Source organism: Terrapene carolina, unplaced genomic scaffold (assembly GCF_002925995.2).
Source record: "Terrapene carolina triunguis isolate 2854851 unplaced genomic scaffold, T_m_triunguis-2.0 Scaffold89, whole genome shotgun sequence".
NCBI classification, from domain to species: Eukaryota; Metazoa; Chordata; order Testudines; family Emydidae; genus Terrapene; species Terrapene triunguis.
This window is the reverse complement of record NW_020664440.1, coordinates 17,764,594-17,781,997: the sequence shown is the minus strand read 5'-3', so window position 1 is coordinate 17,781,997 and position 17,404 is coordinate 17,764,594. Positions and strand designations below refer to the sequence as shown.

At 38.9% G+C, this 17,404-nt stretch overlaps 1 protein-coding gene across 1 annotated transcript in view; it reads left to right on the top strand.

The window, feature by feature from the left end:
* Window positions 1-17,404, top strand: part of NR2C2 (nuclear receptor subfamily 2 group C member 2) — a 54,963-nt gene that overhangs the window by 23,802 nt on the left and 13,757 nt on the right. Inside the window, exons 3-9 of the mRNA XM_024207509.3 lie at window positions 2,530-2,640; window positions 6,862-7,062; window positions 9,338-9,440; window positions 10,932-11,111; window positions 13,783-13,930; window positions 15,400-15,493; window positions 16,571-16,704. Coding sequence (XP_024063277.1) covers window positions 2,530-2,640; window positions 6,862-7,062; window positions 9,338-9,440; window positions 10,932-11,111; window positions 13,783-13,930; window positions 15,400-15,493; window positions 16,571-16,704 — 971 coding nt within the window. The remainder of the gene's footprint in view (window positions 1-2,529; window positions 2,641-6,861; window positions 7,063-9,337; window positions 9,441-10,931; window positions 11,112-13,782; window positions 13,931-15,399; window positions 15,494-16,570; window positions 16,705-17,404) is intronic.

Below are 17,404 nucleotides of genomic sequence, written 5' to 3'. Positions count from 1 at the left end.
CCAACATCCTAAATCCTACATATCCTTCTGAGGGTCACAAAATTCCTAGAGTCTGATTCCAGTTTATCCAGGGTCTTCCAGGGATGGAGAAAGCTGCACTTCCTAAGCATCCATGGGGCATCCTTCAGCCTCAAACAACTGTATTTAAAATCAATTTCTGCTCTGAAAATTAACTGTAAAAATAGCACTTGTTATGAAACTGATCTGCTTCCTGCATGTATCCAGAGTCAGATCTGCTTTGTCACTAACGTGACAAAAATAGACTTATGCTGCATTTTACACCTGTTAGTCCTGCAGCAGGGCCAATGCAGACAGGTATTGTAGAGGGAGATGGTATCTGTTTGTTTTCACACACCAACAGAATTGTTAACTGAATTCCAATTGGAGGGTCAATTTTTACCCTCAGTTACATCTGTGAAACTCTCACTGAGGATAATAGTAATTAAACATGTAACTAAGGAGATAAATTTGCTGCCTAATATTAATTTCTGGTGATGATATGTAGGAAGGTAGGTCTAAGTCTACAGCACCGATAATTAGTAAAAAGCCAACTTTTTACACTTACATATTGAGCAAACAATAAAATTCAAACTTAACTAAGCCATTTTTATAGAGTTGCTTATCCAAACACTACTGTACTGTAAATAAATGTCTAAATAACACTCACTGCAGTTGAAAATTGCTCTCACAACAGCTTGGAAAATGAGGCTGCCACATATTCCAAGGAGGCTACATAGTTTAACTAGATATTATGAGAGACTTTGGATTGACCACATAAGATCAGGGAAATAAAAGGGATAAATGCCAATTTGGGCAGATTCAAGGCATGTGGACTGCCCCAGAACATTCTCCTCCTCCTCTACCGCTAAATACCTTTTTATTTAGGTCCAAGCTAAGAGTCAAGACACCTCCTGGCTCCCAAGGATATTTTGGAGCTACATAACAAAAGGTAGGATGGAGGAATGGAATCTGAGACAGAAAGGTCTTTCTTCTCCATCTCCAGCACTGGAGATGGTGGCTTTAAAAGCATGGTCTAGTGCAGTGGTTCTCAAACTTGTACTGGTGACCCCTTTCACATAGCAAGCCTCTGAGTGCGACCCCCCCTTATAAATTAAAAACACTTTCAAATATATTTAACACCATTATAAATGCTGGATGCAAAGCAGGGTTTGGGGTGGAGGTTGACAGCTCGTGACCTCCCATGTAATAACTTTGTGACCCCCTGAGGGGTCCCGACCCCCAGTTTGAGAACCCCTGGTCTAGTGGATAGAGCAGTGGTCTCAAAACTCTGTACTCTGCAGGTCACTAACCTCTGTATGCCCAGCTTTCTCCATCTGTAAAATAAAAGTAACAATACTTGCCTATCTCCAAAGGGTTCTTGTAGGATCATAGCTAATACTTTCAGACTTGGTTGCCTAAAATTAAGCATCTAAATCCATATTCAGGCACCTAACTAAAAGCCTTAAATTTATTAGATGCTGAGCACTCAGCCATTCCCACTGAAATCAATGGGAGAGTCAGGCACTCGGGTCTCTGGAAAGTAGGCCACTTTTAGTTAGGGGCCTGAGTATTGAGTAAGGTGTCTAATTTTTGGCAAACAAGGCTGAAAATTTTGGACTTCATTGTTCATAAAACATTTTAAGATCCTCAGATGAAAGGTGATATATTAGTACAAAATATCATTACTAATATGTTGAAAAGCTTTATTTTAAAAAGAAGCAAAAAAAGATTTATTGAGTAAATAACTGGAAGTTGAAAAAAGATATGTTTTTTTCATTTCAGTAATAGTGACCACACTGTTTAAATTGTATTCCTCTTCTGAGAAGCGTGATCAAGTAATATTATACCTAGACTTGGAAAGATTAGATTTTTACTGGTAACTGTCTGTAACTATCAATTTCACACCGTACACATACAAACCGATGAAAAAATATTTAAACTGATATTAATAGAAACTTACTGATAGACAAAGTAAGAAAAATGATGCTTGACAACTTAATAGTTTGATTTAAGGGTATTATTTTACATTGTATATGTTGACATATGAAGTTGACAATTTCTGTTTTAGTGGTTATACAGCTTTAACTTTTTGACTCTCAGCGTCTATTGTCATTAAATAATTGTCTGACCTGCCCATAATTTCCTGCAACTGTGAAAATGTAAATAGATAAAAATTGAAAAAATGCTTAATATCCATAATTTTGCACAACTGTGAAAATTAAAGTAGATACAAATAGAAAAATACTTAAAAATAAACATTGATATTATCCGTCAAAATAATAAAAAATAAAAATTGAATTCTGCCAATTCTAATTATACAGTGATTGTTCTGTAGTATAATAGATTCATTCTTGCCAACAAAAACGTACTCTGACAATTCAGTGGAAGCAGATACTAGTGTGTTTTAGCTACTGAAACCTTTTCTGATAAGTCTAGAATCCATGATGGAGTTGTATAATGTTTAAGATAAAAAATGTCCACTATGTTATAACAGTACATGAAGTGAAATTTCTGTCTTGTTATTTACAGGTACAGACTGTTCAGACATCATTATCTGAATCTCCAGTGATGACCAGCCCCTCTCAACGCATCCAAATTATCTCTACAGACTCTTCTGTAGCTTCACCACAGCGCATTCAGGTAAAATCTTTAATTTAAATAACTCAGTCAATGGGGCCCTTATTATGAAAGCAAACCTCATTCAGTTATTGTCCAGTACATAGCAATGTACAATATGTTTGAAAACTATAGTGAGCTCTTGTTTTTAATTGGTTAGTCTCTAAGGTGCCACAAGTACTCCTGTTCTTGTTTTTAATGTACCAGATATCTTTCAGTGATTAGAATTCAAAATGACCTCTACAAAATGGAGAATTGGTATGCATTCAGCAAGATGAAATTCAATAAAGATCAAGTGCAAATTACTTCACTTAGGAAGGAAAAGTCAAATGCACAATTACAAAATAGGGAAGAACTAGGTATGTGATAATACTGATGAAAATGATCTGGAGACTATAATGGATCACAGATTGAGTATAAGTGAACAATGTGATGCACTTGAGAAAAAGGCTAATATTCTGGGAAGTATTAACAAGAGTGTTGTATGTAAGACATGGGAGGTAATTGTCCTGTTCTACTCAGCACTGATGATGCCTCAGCTGGAGTAACATGTCCAATTCTAGCTGCCACGTTTTAGGAAAGATGTGGAGAAATTGGGGACAGTCTAGAGGAGAGCGACAAAACTGATAAAAAGTTTAGAAAACCTGACCTGTTTAGAAACATTAAAAAAACTGGCAATTATTTAGTCTTGAGAAAAGAAGACTATGGAAGGACAGACTTCAAATATGTTAAAGGCTGTTATAAAGAGTACTGTGATCAATTGCTCTCCATGTCCACTGATGGAAGACAAGAAATAATGGGTTTTATCTGCAGCAAAGAATATGTAGGTTAGATATTAGGAAAAACTTTCCAAGTATAAGGGTAGTTAAGGTCTGAAATAGGCTTCCAAGAGAGGTTGTGGAATCCCCATCTTTGGGAGTTTTTCAGAACAGGTTGAACAAACACCTAGTCTAGGTCAGGGATAGTCTAGGTTTACTTGGTCCTGCCCCAGTGCAGAGGGTAGTACTTGATGACTTCTTAAGGTCCCTTCCAGCCCTACATTTCTAGAATCTGTGATTCTATGATTGTCATTTGTAGATAGGCACTGAGAGTTGTTCTGTGGTGTGTATATATATATATATTTTTTACCTGCAGTTTTTGCCTATATATTCCCTCTAAATCTAGGAAAGGAAAATTCAGACAATTTATGCCTCTTCACTGTCTTACTCTCTAGATTCTATCACTATGGAAGGATTCTCCTTTGCAGACATATTTCTGGTTAAGTAACAATAGCAAAAAACCTTTTTTATCTAGCAGATCTACAATATCAGTATATATTTCACCACCTCATCATAAAATTTATATTTCCTCAACATGTATGACTGAAGAATACTAGGACATTCTGAAGTTCATAGTGCAGATCCTCCCAGCATAACTTTAGTTTTGGCCCACGTGGGCAGAACAATTAATCTTGTTCCTCATATCTCTACTGCTTCTAAAGGAACTATCAGTCCATGCTGAGGGAGAATACTGGAATGGGAAAAGAACAATTCCCATCTCTGTAAAAAATTTACAGGCAACATCATAGAGGTATCAGTCTTGACCCCATAGACAAGATTTCAGTGTGACTTCATGCTACCAGCTAAGATTTTCAATATAAAACACTGATGGCCAGTAAGAGCTCTGTGGAGCAGCAAGATAGCCCAGAGATCTTTTGCCTAGTGAGCTCCTTAATTATCATAATTGGCTGTTCCATATGCTTAGATTTTTTTTAAATGGTGATGATAATATGTTTATTTGATAATGTGTTCTGAGCTACGAAACTTTATTCATACAAGTGGTCAGATTAGCATAGAAGCCTTAACTGTAAATTAACTACACACACACAAAATATTTTGAAATTGGTATTTATTTTTAACCAAAATAGAAGAAATCTCAACTATAGTCATGAGGTGGAATGCTTTTAATTTTCTGTCTCTAGTATTGTGTGAATAACACCAAAAGACAAGCCTGAGAGCTTAAATTCATAACTCTGCTAGACACTAAAAATGATGGACTCAACAGAGACACTGATTCATGGTTTATTACAACAATCTCTAGCCCACTAACCTCCTCTTTTTGTCCTATGACTGCAGAGGTGTTCACGGGCCACTCTACCTCTAATGGTCCCTTAGAAAATGTGCTAACTTCTTATGCTAAACAATCTGTTCCACCTTGCATTTAGCTGTGACACTCAGGCCTTGGCTACACTTGGGGATTCACAGCGCTGCCGCGCTGCAAGTGTAGTCGCGCCGCCAGTGCTGCAAGAGCTCTCTCGCAGCGCTGCAAGTACTCCACCTCTCCGAGGGGAGTAGCTTGCAGCGCTGCGAGGGAGCTTGCAGCGCTGCGAGGAAGCGTGCAGCGCTGCAGGCGCTGATTACACTGGCGCTTTACAGCGCTGCACTCGCTGCGCGGGGGGGGGGGGGCGTTTGCACCCCCCCGAGCACAGCAAGTTGCAGCACTGTACAGCGCCAGTGTAGCCAAGACCTCAGAGTACTTTCCCAGACCCAAAGAAGTGTTGTGTTTGCTCGAAAACTTGTCTCTCTCACCAGCAAAAGTTGGTCCAATAAAAAGATATTACCTGACCCCCTTGCCTCTCTGTTTCTAGTATTGACCAGAAGAGGCTAGTTTCACAGTTTACTAATACGTTTCCCTTTTTCAGAATGGATGAGTTTGACCTCATATAGTTTTCCAAAGTATTTTTACTTTCACTTTTAATTCTTTAAGTGAGGAAACTTTATGATTAGCTCAGATTAGATTTTCTGTGTATGTGTACTGGATATGTGCTTGGTCATACATAGCCATGTACAATATATTACATATTTTTCACTTAGGTGAACATAAGAACCTTGGTCATTATACTTCATTGGTATTCATTTTATACTATTCGGATCACATAAGAACATAAGAATGGCCCTACTGGGTCAGACCAAAGGTCCATCTAGCCCAGTATCCTGTCTTCCGACAAAGGACAATGCCAGGTGCCCCAGAGGGAATGAACAGAATAGGTAATCATCAAGTGATCCATCTCCTGTTGCTCAATCCCAGCTTCTGGCAAACAGAGGCCAGGGACACCATTCCTGCCCATCCTGGCTAATAGCCATTGATGGACCTATCCTCCATGAATTTATCTAGTTCTTTTTTGAACCCTGTTATGGTCTTGGCCTTCACAACATCCTCTGGCAAGGAGTTCCACAAGTTGACTGTGCGTTGAGTGAAGAAATACTTCCTTTTATTTGTTTAAAACCTGCTGCCTATTAATTTAATTTGGTGACCCCTAGTTCTTGTATTATGAGAAGTAGAAAACAACACTTCCTTATCTATTTTCTCTATACCAGTCATGATTTTATAGACCTCAGTCAGATCTCCCCTTAGCCATCTCTTTTCCAAGCTGAAAAGTCCCAGTCTTATTAATCTCTCCTCATACGGAAGTCATTCCATACCCCTTATCTGAACCTTTTCCAAGTCCAATATATCTTTTTTGAGATGGGGTGACCACATCTGCACACAGTATTTATATGGATGGATTTATATGGAGGCAACATAATATTTTCTGTCCTATTATCTAACCCTTTCTTAATTATTCCGAGCATTTTGTTCGCTTTTTTGACTGCTGCTGCACATTAAGTGGATGTTTTCAGAGAACTATCCACAATGACTCCAAGATCTCTTTCTGGAGTGGTAACAGCTTATTTAGACTCCATCATTTTATATGTATAGTTGGGATTATGCTTTCCAATGTGCATTACTTTGCATTTATCAACATTAAATTTCATCTGCCATTTTGTTGCTCAGTCACCCACTTTTGAGATATCCTTTTGTAGCTCTTCACAGTCTGCCTGGGTCTTAACTATCTTTAGTAATTTTGTATCATCTGCAAATTTTACTACCTCACTGTTTACATATTAGAGAGATTCCTTCTTGACCTGTTTAATGTGATTTACCATAGTCCAGCTACTTCCTCACCTTTCATATCACCAGTACTTCCCATTCCACAAGTACCCTTCTCTGCAGAAGCACTATGTATACATAAAGGCCTGATTCCACTGCCTTGCACTTTGTGTCATCATTTACACTTATTTTGCACAAGTATAAATGACTATGTAAATTGCAAGGCAGTGAAGAGCCATTATCAGGTAATAAGATATAATTCTGAGATAGAACCAAAGATTTTAGAATGTTAAATCTTATATTATGCCTTATAAAATCCTTCAACATTTATTGCAGATTGTGACAGATCAGCAAACAGGACAGAAAATCCAGATAGTTACAGCAGTGGACTCATCAGTGTCTCCGAAGCAACAGTTTATCTTGGCCAGTCCAGATGGAACTGGAACAGGAAAGGTGATATTGGCAGCACCTGAAACATCTAATGCCAAGCAACTTATCTTTACCACCACTGACAACATTGTACCAGGCAGAATTCAGGTAAATACAATAATTAAAACAGGCTATCCTCCTTCGCTTATTAATTTAAATAGATTTAATTGTATAATAGCTCTAAACCCCTAGAAGTTTTGATAGTTTTCTAAAAGCTAAACTTCCTGTGTACATATTTTTTAAGCCGAAAACCTTTTGTTTTGAATCATAATTTTATTTAGTGTCTGTGTTTAATGGGATGATTTGGGCATTAAAATACAGACAGACCCATAAAAGAAACAAAAATAATCATGTTATATTCAGCACAAAAACAGTGGAAACATTGTACCAAAATAAACAACAATTCCTAGGAGTTAACTTGAACTGTAAGTGAATATTTAAAGATGAGACCTTGTTTCTTTCCAGTACTACAATGGTCTGTAACATATTATAATACACTGATTCTATGCCCCAGTTAATAAAAGCCAATAAAACCAAGCACTGTGCTAGTATAACCTGAGTCCTGTATATGGTTGGAAGTTTAATTTTTTAAATTAATAAACATAATTAATTTAAAACTGTTTTTTAAAAGCTTTTTAAAAACTTTGTCAGTGAGATTAATTTTGTCAGGATTAACTTCTTTGTTGATACCATGAAAAAATTATGAGTTTATTGGATTATACTCCCCCACTTCCTTCCTTTCCTCTCTCTTCCCTTTTCTTCTCTTTTAGGTTTAATCCTGCCTCTGATTTATTGGTATGCAAAGGGTTAAGGATGGACTATTTTCATTCTGTATTTTGAACGGAACAGAATTTTATATTATTGCATTATTTAACTTCCTTTCATATAGCACTTTGTCTTGCCAAGCATTCTTGTTTGTATGTTTGCATCATTGAATGATATCCCCAAAGTTCTAAAACAGCAGTGGGCAACCTGTGGCCCATGGGCTGCACATGGCCCGTCGGGGTAATCCACTGGCAGGCTGTGAGACAGTTTGTTTACATTGACCGTCTGCAGGCACGGCTGCCCGCAGCTCCCAGTGGCCGCAGTTCACCGTTCTTGGCCAATGGGAGCTGCGAGAAGTGGCGCGAGCCGCAGGGACATGCTGGCTGCCGTTTTCCGCAGCTCCCATTGACCGAGAACGGCAAACCACGGCCACTGGGAGCTGCGGGCGGCCATGCCTGCGGACAGTCAATGTAAACAAACTGTCTCACCTCCTGCCAGCGGATTACCCTGACGGGCCATGTGCGGGCTGCAGGTTGTCCACCACTGCTCTAAAAGGAGTGTGAATGAAATAGAGCTAATGTGAGGTGCACAAAACATTGTGGGCCAAGTCTTCAGCTGCTGTAAACCAGCATAGCTCCATTGAAGTCAATAAAGTAATGCTGATTTATGCCAACTGAGGATCTGGCCCTCTATTTTCATAGGAACTACAAAACTAGTGGATATACTTTGTTTATGGTGTCTAAAAAGAGGAGTAATAACTTTAAAAAAAACTAGACAGGCCTATATTTTCAGAAGGCTGTGTTCCCTTTTGTGAGCAAAATTTGTGTCCACAAAATTTGTACCTTCTGTTTTTTTGTACTTACACTTTATTGCAGGTATGAGTATTAGCAGTTAGATGTTTAGCTATCTGATTTACAACTCCAAGTGACCAGTTAGCTATCCAAATGATAATATTTGCTCCTGTGGTGAAGTGCATTGTCACACAGTGATCTACCTATGTGAATGGCATCAGAGGCTCAAATTCAGTGAAAGGGGAGGAGCAGAAAAAAACTCACATATTATTTATAATATATAAATTCCTTTTTCTGATTTAGTTTAATCCACTTTGGAAGTTGATTAAGCTAAACTGGAAAAAGGCACTCTTATTCCAGAATAAAATTACCTATATGAGGAAGTTATTCCAGTATAGCTATTACACTTAAATTTCTTTATTCTGCAATAACTTCTCTATGTAGACAAGCCCCGAATCTTTAAAGGCTAATGCAGGTCTCTGCTTAAGATGAGCCCCAATCAGGAATAAATCTTTCAGTTCTGAATCAGGCCTCTGCCTAAGCTAAACTCCCAGACTGGACTCTGTCTTTCCAAACTGCAACAGGGCTCTGCCTAAACCAGGCTTCCAGACTAAATTTAGGGGCAGATTTATAAAGGTATTTAGGTGCCTACTGGGATTTACAAAAGTGCCTAGGCAGGTTAGATGCCAAATTCTATTGCAAGTACTAACCTGCAAGAGTTAGCAATGCTAAGCCAATCAGTTGATCTGAATATGAAATCTCTTTAGAGCTTGATTTGATGTGATATATCAAAGCAACACCTTAACTGTTCTGGCATTTTGTTTTAGATTGTGACAGACTCTGCTTCAGTGGAACGTTTGTTGGGTAAAGCTGATGTCCAGCGACCACAAGTAGTAGAATATTGTGTTGTTTGTGGAGATAAAGCGTCAGGTAAGCAAATATACTCTTGTAACAGACATGTTACTAGTAAAGATGGAGTGACGATGTGTTTATGTATAGTGAGAATAGCAGTTCAGACTCGGTCAAAAGAGGATGAATTTACCGTACAGAAATGTGTTGGCTATCACCACCTATGGCTGGTATACTTGTGGTTTGAACACAATTGTGAACAAGTAAGTTAAATGACATGATACTTGACCACAATTATGGCAAGCTGTGCTTGGTATCAGACTAGTTAAACCCTCCTTGAACCAATACTAGTCTGAACTCCAATATTGGCAAGAAAACATTCACTTTTGACCAGCTAGCAACAACACAATGTGAGGGGTGTAAGTGTAAGGGAGCCAGCTGCAGCATGGTCAGTGTCCTAGCAACACACTGGACACAGCTGATCCTAGTGGGGCGGGGGAGTGGGGAAGCTGCATGATTGATTGCGCTTCTTGATTGGTGCAGGGGAGAAGCTACCTATTATTTAACACAGCAACAGAGCTCGCTGGGTGCTCGACGTGTTCCATGTCCACAGCTGAGCATGTTCCTGCTTCCTACCCAGCCTGCTCTTGTGACTGCTTCAGCCCCTGCCCTTCTCCATCCTGGGCACCCCTGGCTTCCTGACCATATCTCTGGCTCACCCATTGGCTCTAGCATTCGGATTTTGATCCCTGTCACTGACCATCAGCTCTGCTCTTAACTACGGCCCCAGTGTATCCTATAATCCTGATCCTTGACTCCAGCTTGGCTACACTCTAATCTTCAGGCCTGGCTACCTCCATGGCTCCAACCATTAGGCCTGACCACACACTCCTGTCCCTGAGAGTAAGTTTGGGGTCCAATGCTCTTTCATTTCCTGGGCAAGCTTGAGCTGAGAGTACAGTGCAGGGAGTTTGCTCAACTGGTCAGTGAGCACTTTCCATCCATTCAACGCACTAAATGAGGTGGGGTCCTGTGAAAAAAGTAGTATGTGATCATGTAATTAAAGATAGTATCATAATGCATACGCAAAGGGGTCTGAATTAATGTCGCCTGGACAACCTTTATTCTGGAATTTCCTATGTTTTGAGTGATTGACTTGCAACTTTAATATTCTTTTAATGTCATTTTTGCATGTAATACCCTTTATATATTTTGTATCCATGCATGTGACTTCATTAGCAATTATGTAGCTACACTGATGGACTCCAAGAGGAACCATTAGTCCTGGGCTGAAGTTGGTGTTTGCGTTATGCATACTCTTCAAGGATGGTGGGAAATGGGCTGATCTTGGAGGATCTCCTGAAAGAAACGCAAAACAAAACTATGACATCAGACTAGAATAGTGCTTTCACCATCAGTGCCTGCAGATATGAGGAATAACCAGGAATATAAAACAAATCAAGGTGTGATTTGTCAATAGGCTCTGCCTGCTATAAATAAAATGTTGGTATTAAAAATATAAATCATTTCCTTGTGGTAACCGAGCTGCACATGCATTCCCTTTTCCTTTAGGTCGTCACTATGGCGCTGTCAGTTGCGAGGGATGCAAAGGTTTCTTTAAAAGGAGTGTAAGGAAGAATTTGACCTACAGTTGTCGTAGCAACCAGGACTGTATCATCAATAAACACCATCGGAATCGTTGCCAGTTTTGTAGGCTTAAGAAATGCCTAGAGATGGGCATGAAAATGGAATGTGAGTGTTCATTACCCAAACTGATACTTTGTCTATCAAGTAATAAATATGTAGATGATCAGTACAGTTAAATATATTTTCAGTTTTCTATCTTTGTCCATGTGAAACACCAAGTTCTAAGACATCTGCAATACTCTCTTAAATACAGATCAAGAAGTATCTTTGTTACAGAATTTTTGTCATCCCAAATATCTGCCTCACATTTTCTTCTCTAAACCTGTTATTTGGTTCACTTTTGTAGAGGAAGTTCAAGCTACAGCGATGAATAACTTTGAAATCAATCTCTTATGTGTGATATTATATCACATCCCCTAAGAAGGGATATATAGAACCTCACTTTTAGTGCATTTTCCAAGTACAGTGTTTGTAATGGAGAATGACACTCCTATTTTCTGCCTGTGGCACATGTTTGTGTGGTTTCCTGTGGGTTGTAATGCTTTGGTCTAGTTTTGGTTGTTGGGTTTAGTGTGTGGATGTTGGGTGGTGTTGGTGGCTTGTGATATACAGGAGGTCAGACAAGATGATGTACTGGTCCCTTCTGAAACTCTCTGGCCTCATTTTGGAATAACTTCTTGTGTATGGATAGATTTGTTTTGCTGTCAGATTTAGGGCTTATTTCTCCTGTTATAGAATAATGTACCATAAATCCCACTTGGTGCAGATTTCCCATTAAATAAGGCATGTTATGTTCTGTGAGATGAAGTGCAATGTTTTCTACCTTTGTGGCATACTATTGCATAACACTGTACTTACCCCAAATTTGTTTTATTAAAAGGAAAGACATAAAGCTACGTTTTATATTCATTGCAAATATTATTCCAATACCTTCTTTACAAGTTTGGGATTATTTTATTGTGAATATTATTTAACTCTAAAGTACCTGGAGTCAAAGGCTGTCATCAAAGAGTATACAATGCAGCTTAAGAGGGAGGTGCAAAGATGTCTTTAAGACATCTTTGTGTTCTCTTGGTCCTGGGCTAATTGTGTGCCAGTCTCCCCCTCCATGTAAATTAGAACTATCTGAAAACTGCTCTGAATTTCTCTACCTGCCAGTGGGCCTAAAGGGCTGTTACACCATCTGGGATCTCTGAGGCATAGGGAAGCACCAGCCACTGCCTTATCACTGGCAATGCCCTCTATGCCAGACACAGGTGGCAGAGAAGCTATTATGCTAGCTATACACCATAACAGGATCCTTCTACCTTGGGATGGGCCTCCCATGGCAAGCTGTGCCAGCTGTAGGGCTCTTTTGAGCTGGCAGTTTAAAATGTCCCAATGCCATTTTTAGTGGCAAACTGCAGATGCTGCTGCATTTCTAGAGGTTGATCCAGGGTCCACTGTGATCAGTTGAAAAGATTCCCATTGATGTCAGTGGACACTGGATCAGGCTTTTGGTTAATAAGTGTGAATTATTTGCACTGGCAATCATTGAACTTAATCCAATGTTAATAAACAATACAGCAAATCCTTTCTATACAAAGTACAGTATATATATCATGTTCATAACCTAGTTTCAGGGCCGTATGATTGCTAACAAACATTAGGATAATTTTCTCTCCATCCCCAGTCAGTGGGGAATTTTTTTTTATTTCTAAATTTTATTTTTGTTAAGGTGGGAAGGCTAGGTGGAAGAAAGTTAGATTCATGAGGCCATGAAGAAGAACTGCTTTATAGCTGATTGCTGTATGAATGTATGACTGGTACAATAATACTAGAGTAATGCTCTGAACTTATATAGTGGTTTATATTTTATATTGTGCACTATATGTATATATAGTGTTGTACAAACATTAAATAATTCTCACAACACCCTTGCGAAGAATATCAGTTTTAATATCCCAATTTTTGAGAACATTTTTCAAGTGAGCACCATGTAGTTAAATGACTTGCCCAAAGCCACACTGCAAATTAGTGGCAGGAGTTCATGCCTGCCAGTCCCATGCATAGTCCACTCAACTATGATGACCCAATATTTCAGGGGAATAAATTTCATTTTCTTTAAAATCACAACATTAATGTCGTTTTCTGATTCTTTTGCTTGAGATACATCCATATCCCTTTTAGAACTTTGAACAATAAGCCTTTTTCCCTACACTTTAAAACTGGAGGTATTTTTAATCCTGGAGAGATTTTTTTTAGGAGCCCACTAGACCTTCTTAACTGGCTAGATGTGTGCATTACCTTTAAATCATTTACAGATCCACTGTGCCTAGACATTAAACGCTCTTCTGCCATATAGCAGTGCAAACATTTCCTCTTAGCCTGCCTGTCCTGCTATGAATTTTAGCATTGATTTTTTAAATAAAATGTTCAAGAAATATCATTGGTCTAAAATCTACATATTCCTTTCCTCAAAATCATAGTGTGAAAATGTGTCTTCCTGAATGCTTAACTTGGTTAAATGCAATGCAGTAGCAAGCTCTTACCCCAATCCCATTTAAGACTATGATTAGTCCCATTGATTTCTTATTTAATAAACATGTGATTAAGTGCATTGCAACACTGGGACCTATGTCTCTTCAGTTATCATACTGAATTTCCAATATTGCATTGAACTGAAATGAGCCAACACATTTCATGCAAACTGAAATCTTGCTTTAAGATTTTCCTTTACTTTAGTTTTTGGATGAATTATTTCCTTTCAAATCTGTATTTTTCTATTCTGATGAAGCGGTTCAGAGTGAAAGAAAGCCTTTTGATGTGCAACGGGAGAAACCAACCAACTGTGCAGCTTCAACTGAAAAAATCTATATCAGGAAAGACCTAAGAAGCCCTCTCATAGCAACTCCAACATTTGTAGCAGATAAAGATGGTGCCCGGTAAGTTTTTAGGTGTAAAATGGGTCTGTTTAAGATGCCTTCAGACTAGAGTCTTGTGGAGTCAGTTTTATAAACAATGAACTCCGGGGGGATGTAGGATCAGGCCCCAAAAGTATGGCCTCTTTTTAAATTCTAGAATGGAAGTTTCCTTCTTACATGATGGTGGTTATTCTTTGAGGGTTCAGATATTTCCAAACAAATGGGCATGGAAATACATTTGGATACAATAGTAATGAATACTATATATCCTAACATAGAAAATAGCAATCTAGCTTAAAGGCCACATTTTCAAAAATAGACACAATTGTATGCACAATTTTTTCTGGTACAAGTTTTGTGTGTTCTAGAGCACAATTAATATGTGCAGATAGTATTTGCAATAAGAATTGAGGCATTTAGGAGTCTGAATATCTGATGCACATATGCAATGACTTCAAATAAAAATGCCATAGCAGTTTGGAAGGCTGGACTGGAAACTCCTTTGAAAATTTGCTGCTAAATATTTGCATTTGTGTTATGTATGAAACTAAGTGTCTGATAAATACTGTGGTCAAACACATTTTGTTCTTTTATATTTTTTTTCTGTTGCACATGCAAGATGTGTTCTCCTTCACAACCCTAATAACCACATTATAATCAATAAGTATTATTATTAATATCATGTATTTGTTATTTATATAGAACCATACATTTCCATGACATAACACAGTTGAATAATGCATGACAAGTTCCTGCCTCAGGAAGTTTACCATTTCAGTGCCAGGCCCTGAGATGATAAACTCCCTGAGGCCTGAATCTGTCATGCATTATTCATCTATATTGTGCCATGCAAACCTATCATGCTATATAAATAACAAATACATCATAATTATACATATTGACTACAAAGCACTTCACAGATCCGGCCCTAAGTTATGTATGGAAAAGGGAGAAAGAACATTAGACAAGGGGCATGGTAAGAGCAGGACAAAGTTTGAAGTAAAATTGGGATATGTGGTTTTATGTAAACATTGTTCTTTCTTTATCTCACTTCTTCATCTGATGTGATCCTTGTCTTTGCCCTGTCTCACTTGGAATGCCATTTACTTGGGGCATGATCCTCTGTAAAGTGCCATGCAAATTTACATAGCTAATAATGGCTTACTGGTTGTAATGAAGAAGATGACACCTGCCAGCATGACAGAAGAAATCAAATCAAAAAGCTAATGAGAGGAAAATCAGGTTGAGAAATCACCAGCACTTTAGCAAAAGAAAGAAAGGCATTCATTTGCAGTGGCAAAATCACCAACCCTCCAGTTAAAGTGCAGTTTCTTCCAGGACACAAATTATTTTTTGGAAATAGTTTTCAGCAGGACCAAATTCTGATGGATAAATTCTCAACATCACAAAATGGAAAGCCCAGTAAGAGTAATCCTCATTATACTGCACTGAAATAGGTTCACTCTTAGATTCTTTACATGTCTGAACAGGTCAACGGGTCTTCTTGATCCAGGAATGCTTGTGAATATTCAGCAGCCATTGATACGGGATGATGGTACAGTCCTGCTAGCTACAGACTCCAAGGTAATATTCCTTTCATTTTATTACAAATCTTACCCAAAATAATTTAGTAAATAAAATGTATGTTTTTAAAAAGAAATCCTTCTGACCCCTTTGCAGTCACAAAAGGTCCTTACCTCAGCCAAACGGTTGCTGTTCCACTGCAAAGGGGTAGAGGGCATTAGAAATTGGAGAGACCACCACAGTGCCACAAGTGCAAAGGAGGGCAGGTCTAGTGGCTCTGTCTGTGGGGATTCACTCACTGATTATTGTCCCCTGAGGAGGAAGATGGAGTGGGGAGGCTGCTGCAGGCAGCCCTGAGGTTGTTGTTGCCTTTCTGTAACATGTAGCTTGAGATAATAATACCACCGTGCGCTGAAACAAATCCTATATTTTGGGAGAGATAGAATGGATGATCTAGAACAGTGGTTCTCAAACTAGGGCCGCCGCTTGTGTAGGGAAAGCCCCTGGCGGGCCGGGCCAGTTTGTTTACCTGCCACGTCCGCAGGTTCAGCCGATCGCGGCTCCCACTGGCCACAGTTCGCCGCTCCAGGCCAATGGGGGCTGTGGGAAGCGGCGCGGGCTGAGGGACATGCTGGCCACCCTTCCTGCAGCCCCCATTGGCCTGGAGCGGTGAACCGCAGCCAGTGGGAGCCGTGATCAGCCGAACCTGCGGACGTGGCAGGTAAACAAACTGGCCTGGCCCACCAGGGGCTTTCCCTGAACAAGCGGCGGCCCTAGTTTGAGAACCACTGATCTAGATGATCTTTTCCATCTTCAACATACCTGATTCAAGGAGACATACTTTTCCCCCCCAGATATAATTATGCATGAATTTAGGTTGATAACCCTGTAGTTGATCCATCACAAAAAAACCCACCAGAAGTCAGGAGGGAAGGTTTTGGAGAATTTAATGATCACCCTTACCCAAATGTCAACCACTGTCCTTCACTGTCGATATTCAGGAGGAAGTGAAACCTATATGAGAACAGAAGAAGGAGATACAGAGGATTTAATAATTATGAAGTGATTACATTACATACAGCATTTCACCTAACTATATATAATTTTGATCCATTAATATGGTTTCTTTTTTTGTAGGCTGAGACAAGTCAGGGTGCTTTAGGAACACTGGCAAATGTTGTAACATCCCTTGCCAGCCTCACTGAGTCACTTAATAATGGAGATACTTCTGAAATCCAACAAGAGGATCAATCTGCAAGTGAGATCACTCGGTATGAATTTACTTTGGCAGTTTATTTGGAAGGCGAACCTATACATTATAGGTTCATGCCACACTAGTAATGACCTTTTTAACTCACTGTATAATTTCATTAATGGTCCATGTTTGGCTACTGCCATCGACCTGAACTTCTGCCACTCTGAAGAACTCTTTTCATTCATTTTACTGTTATAGATGCTCTCCCCTATTTAGTAACAAATGCAGTATAATAAAGCAGGGTTGTATTTCATATTTAATAAGTTACAGGAAAAGATAACTGGTTTGTGACACAAAAATATCTTTCCTTCAAAAATGCTGAAAATCAGTAACAGTTTTGTGTTATTTCAGTTTTTTACTTTGAGTGTGCATGTGTGTTTAGTATTTGTGAAAGTAAGGAAATAATAGCTACAGTGCTGTGTCAAGTATAGTACAGGCAGATGGTGTGCAAGCTTCTCCCACACAATTGTCATGAACTTCAGTCCTGGCCTTTAATGTCTCCAGATTTACTCTTAAATTTTCCCTAAGACAAGGCTGACAATGTGGTTTGTAATGTGGAAAAAAATTGGGATTAGGTTGACATCAACAAGCCTTGTCTTTTATGGCAATCCAAGGCAGAATTTGAAGCCCAGCTCTCCAAAGTTATCATCTCAATCTCTTGTTTATTTCAAAATCAGGAAACAGGGAAGTAAAATCTTGCACCTCCATTTTTTTAA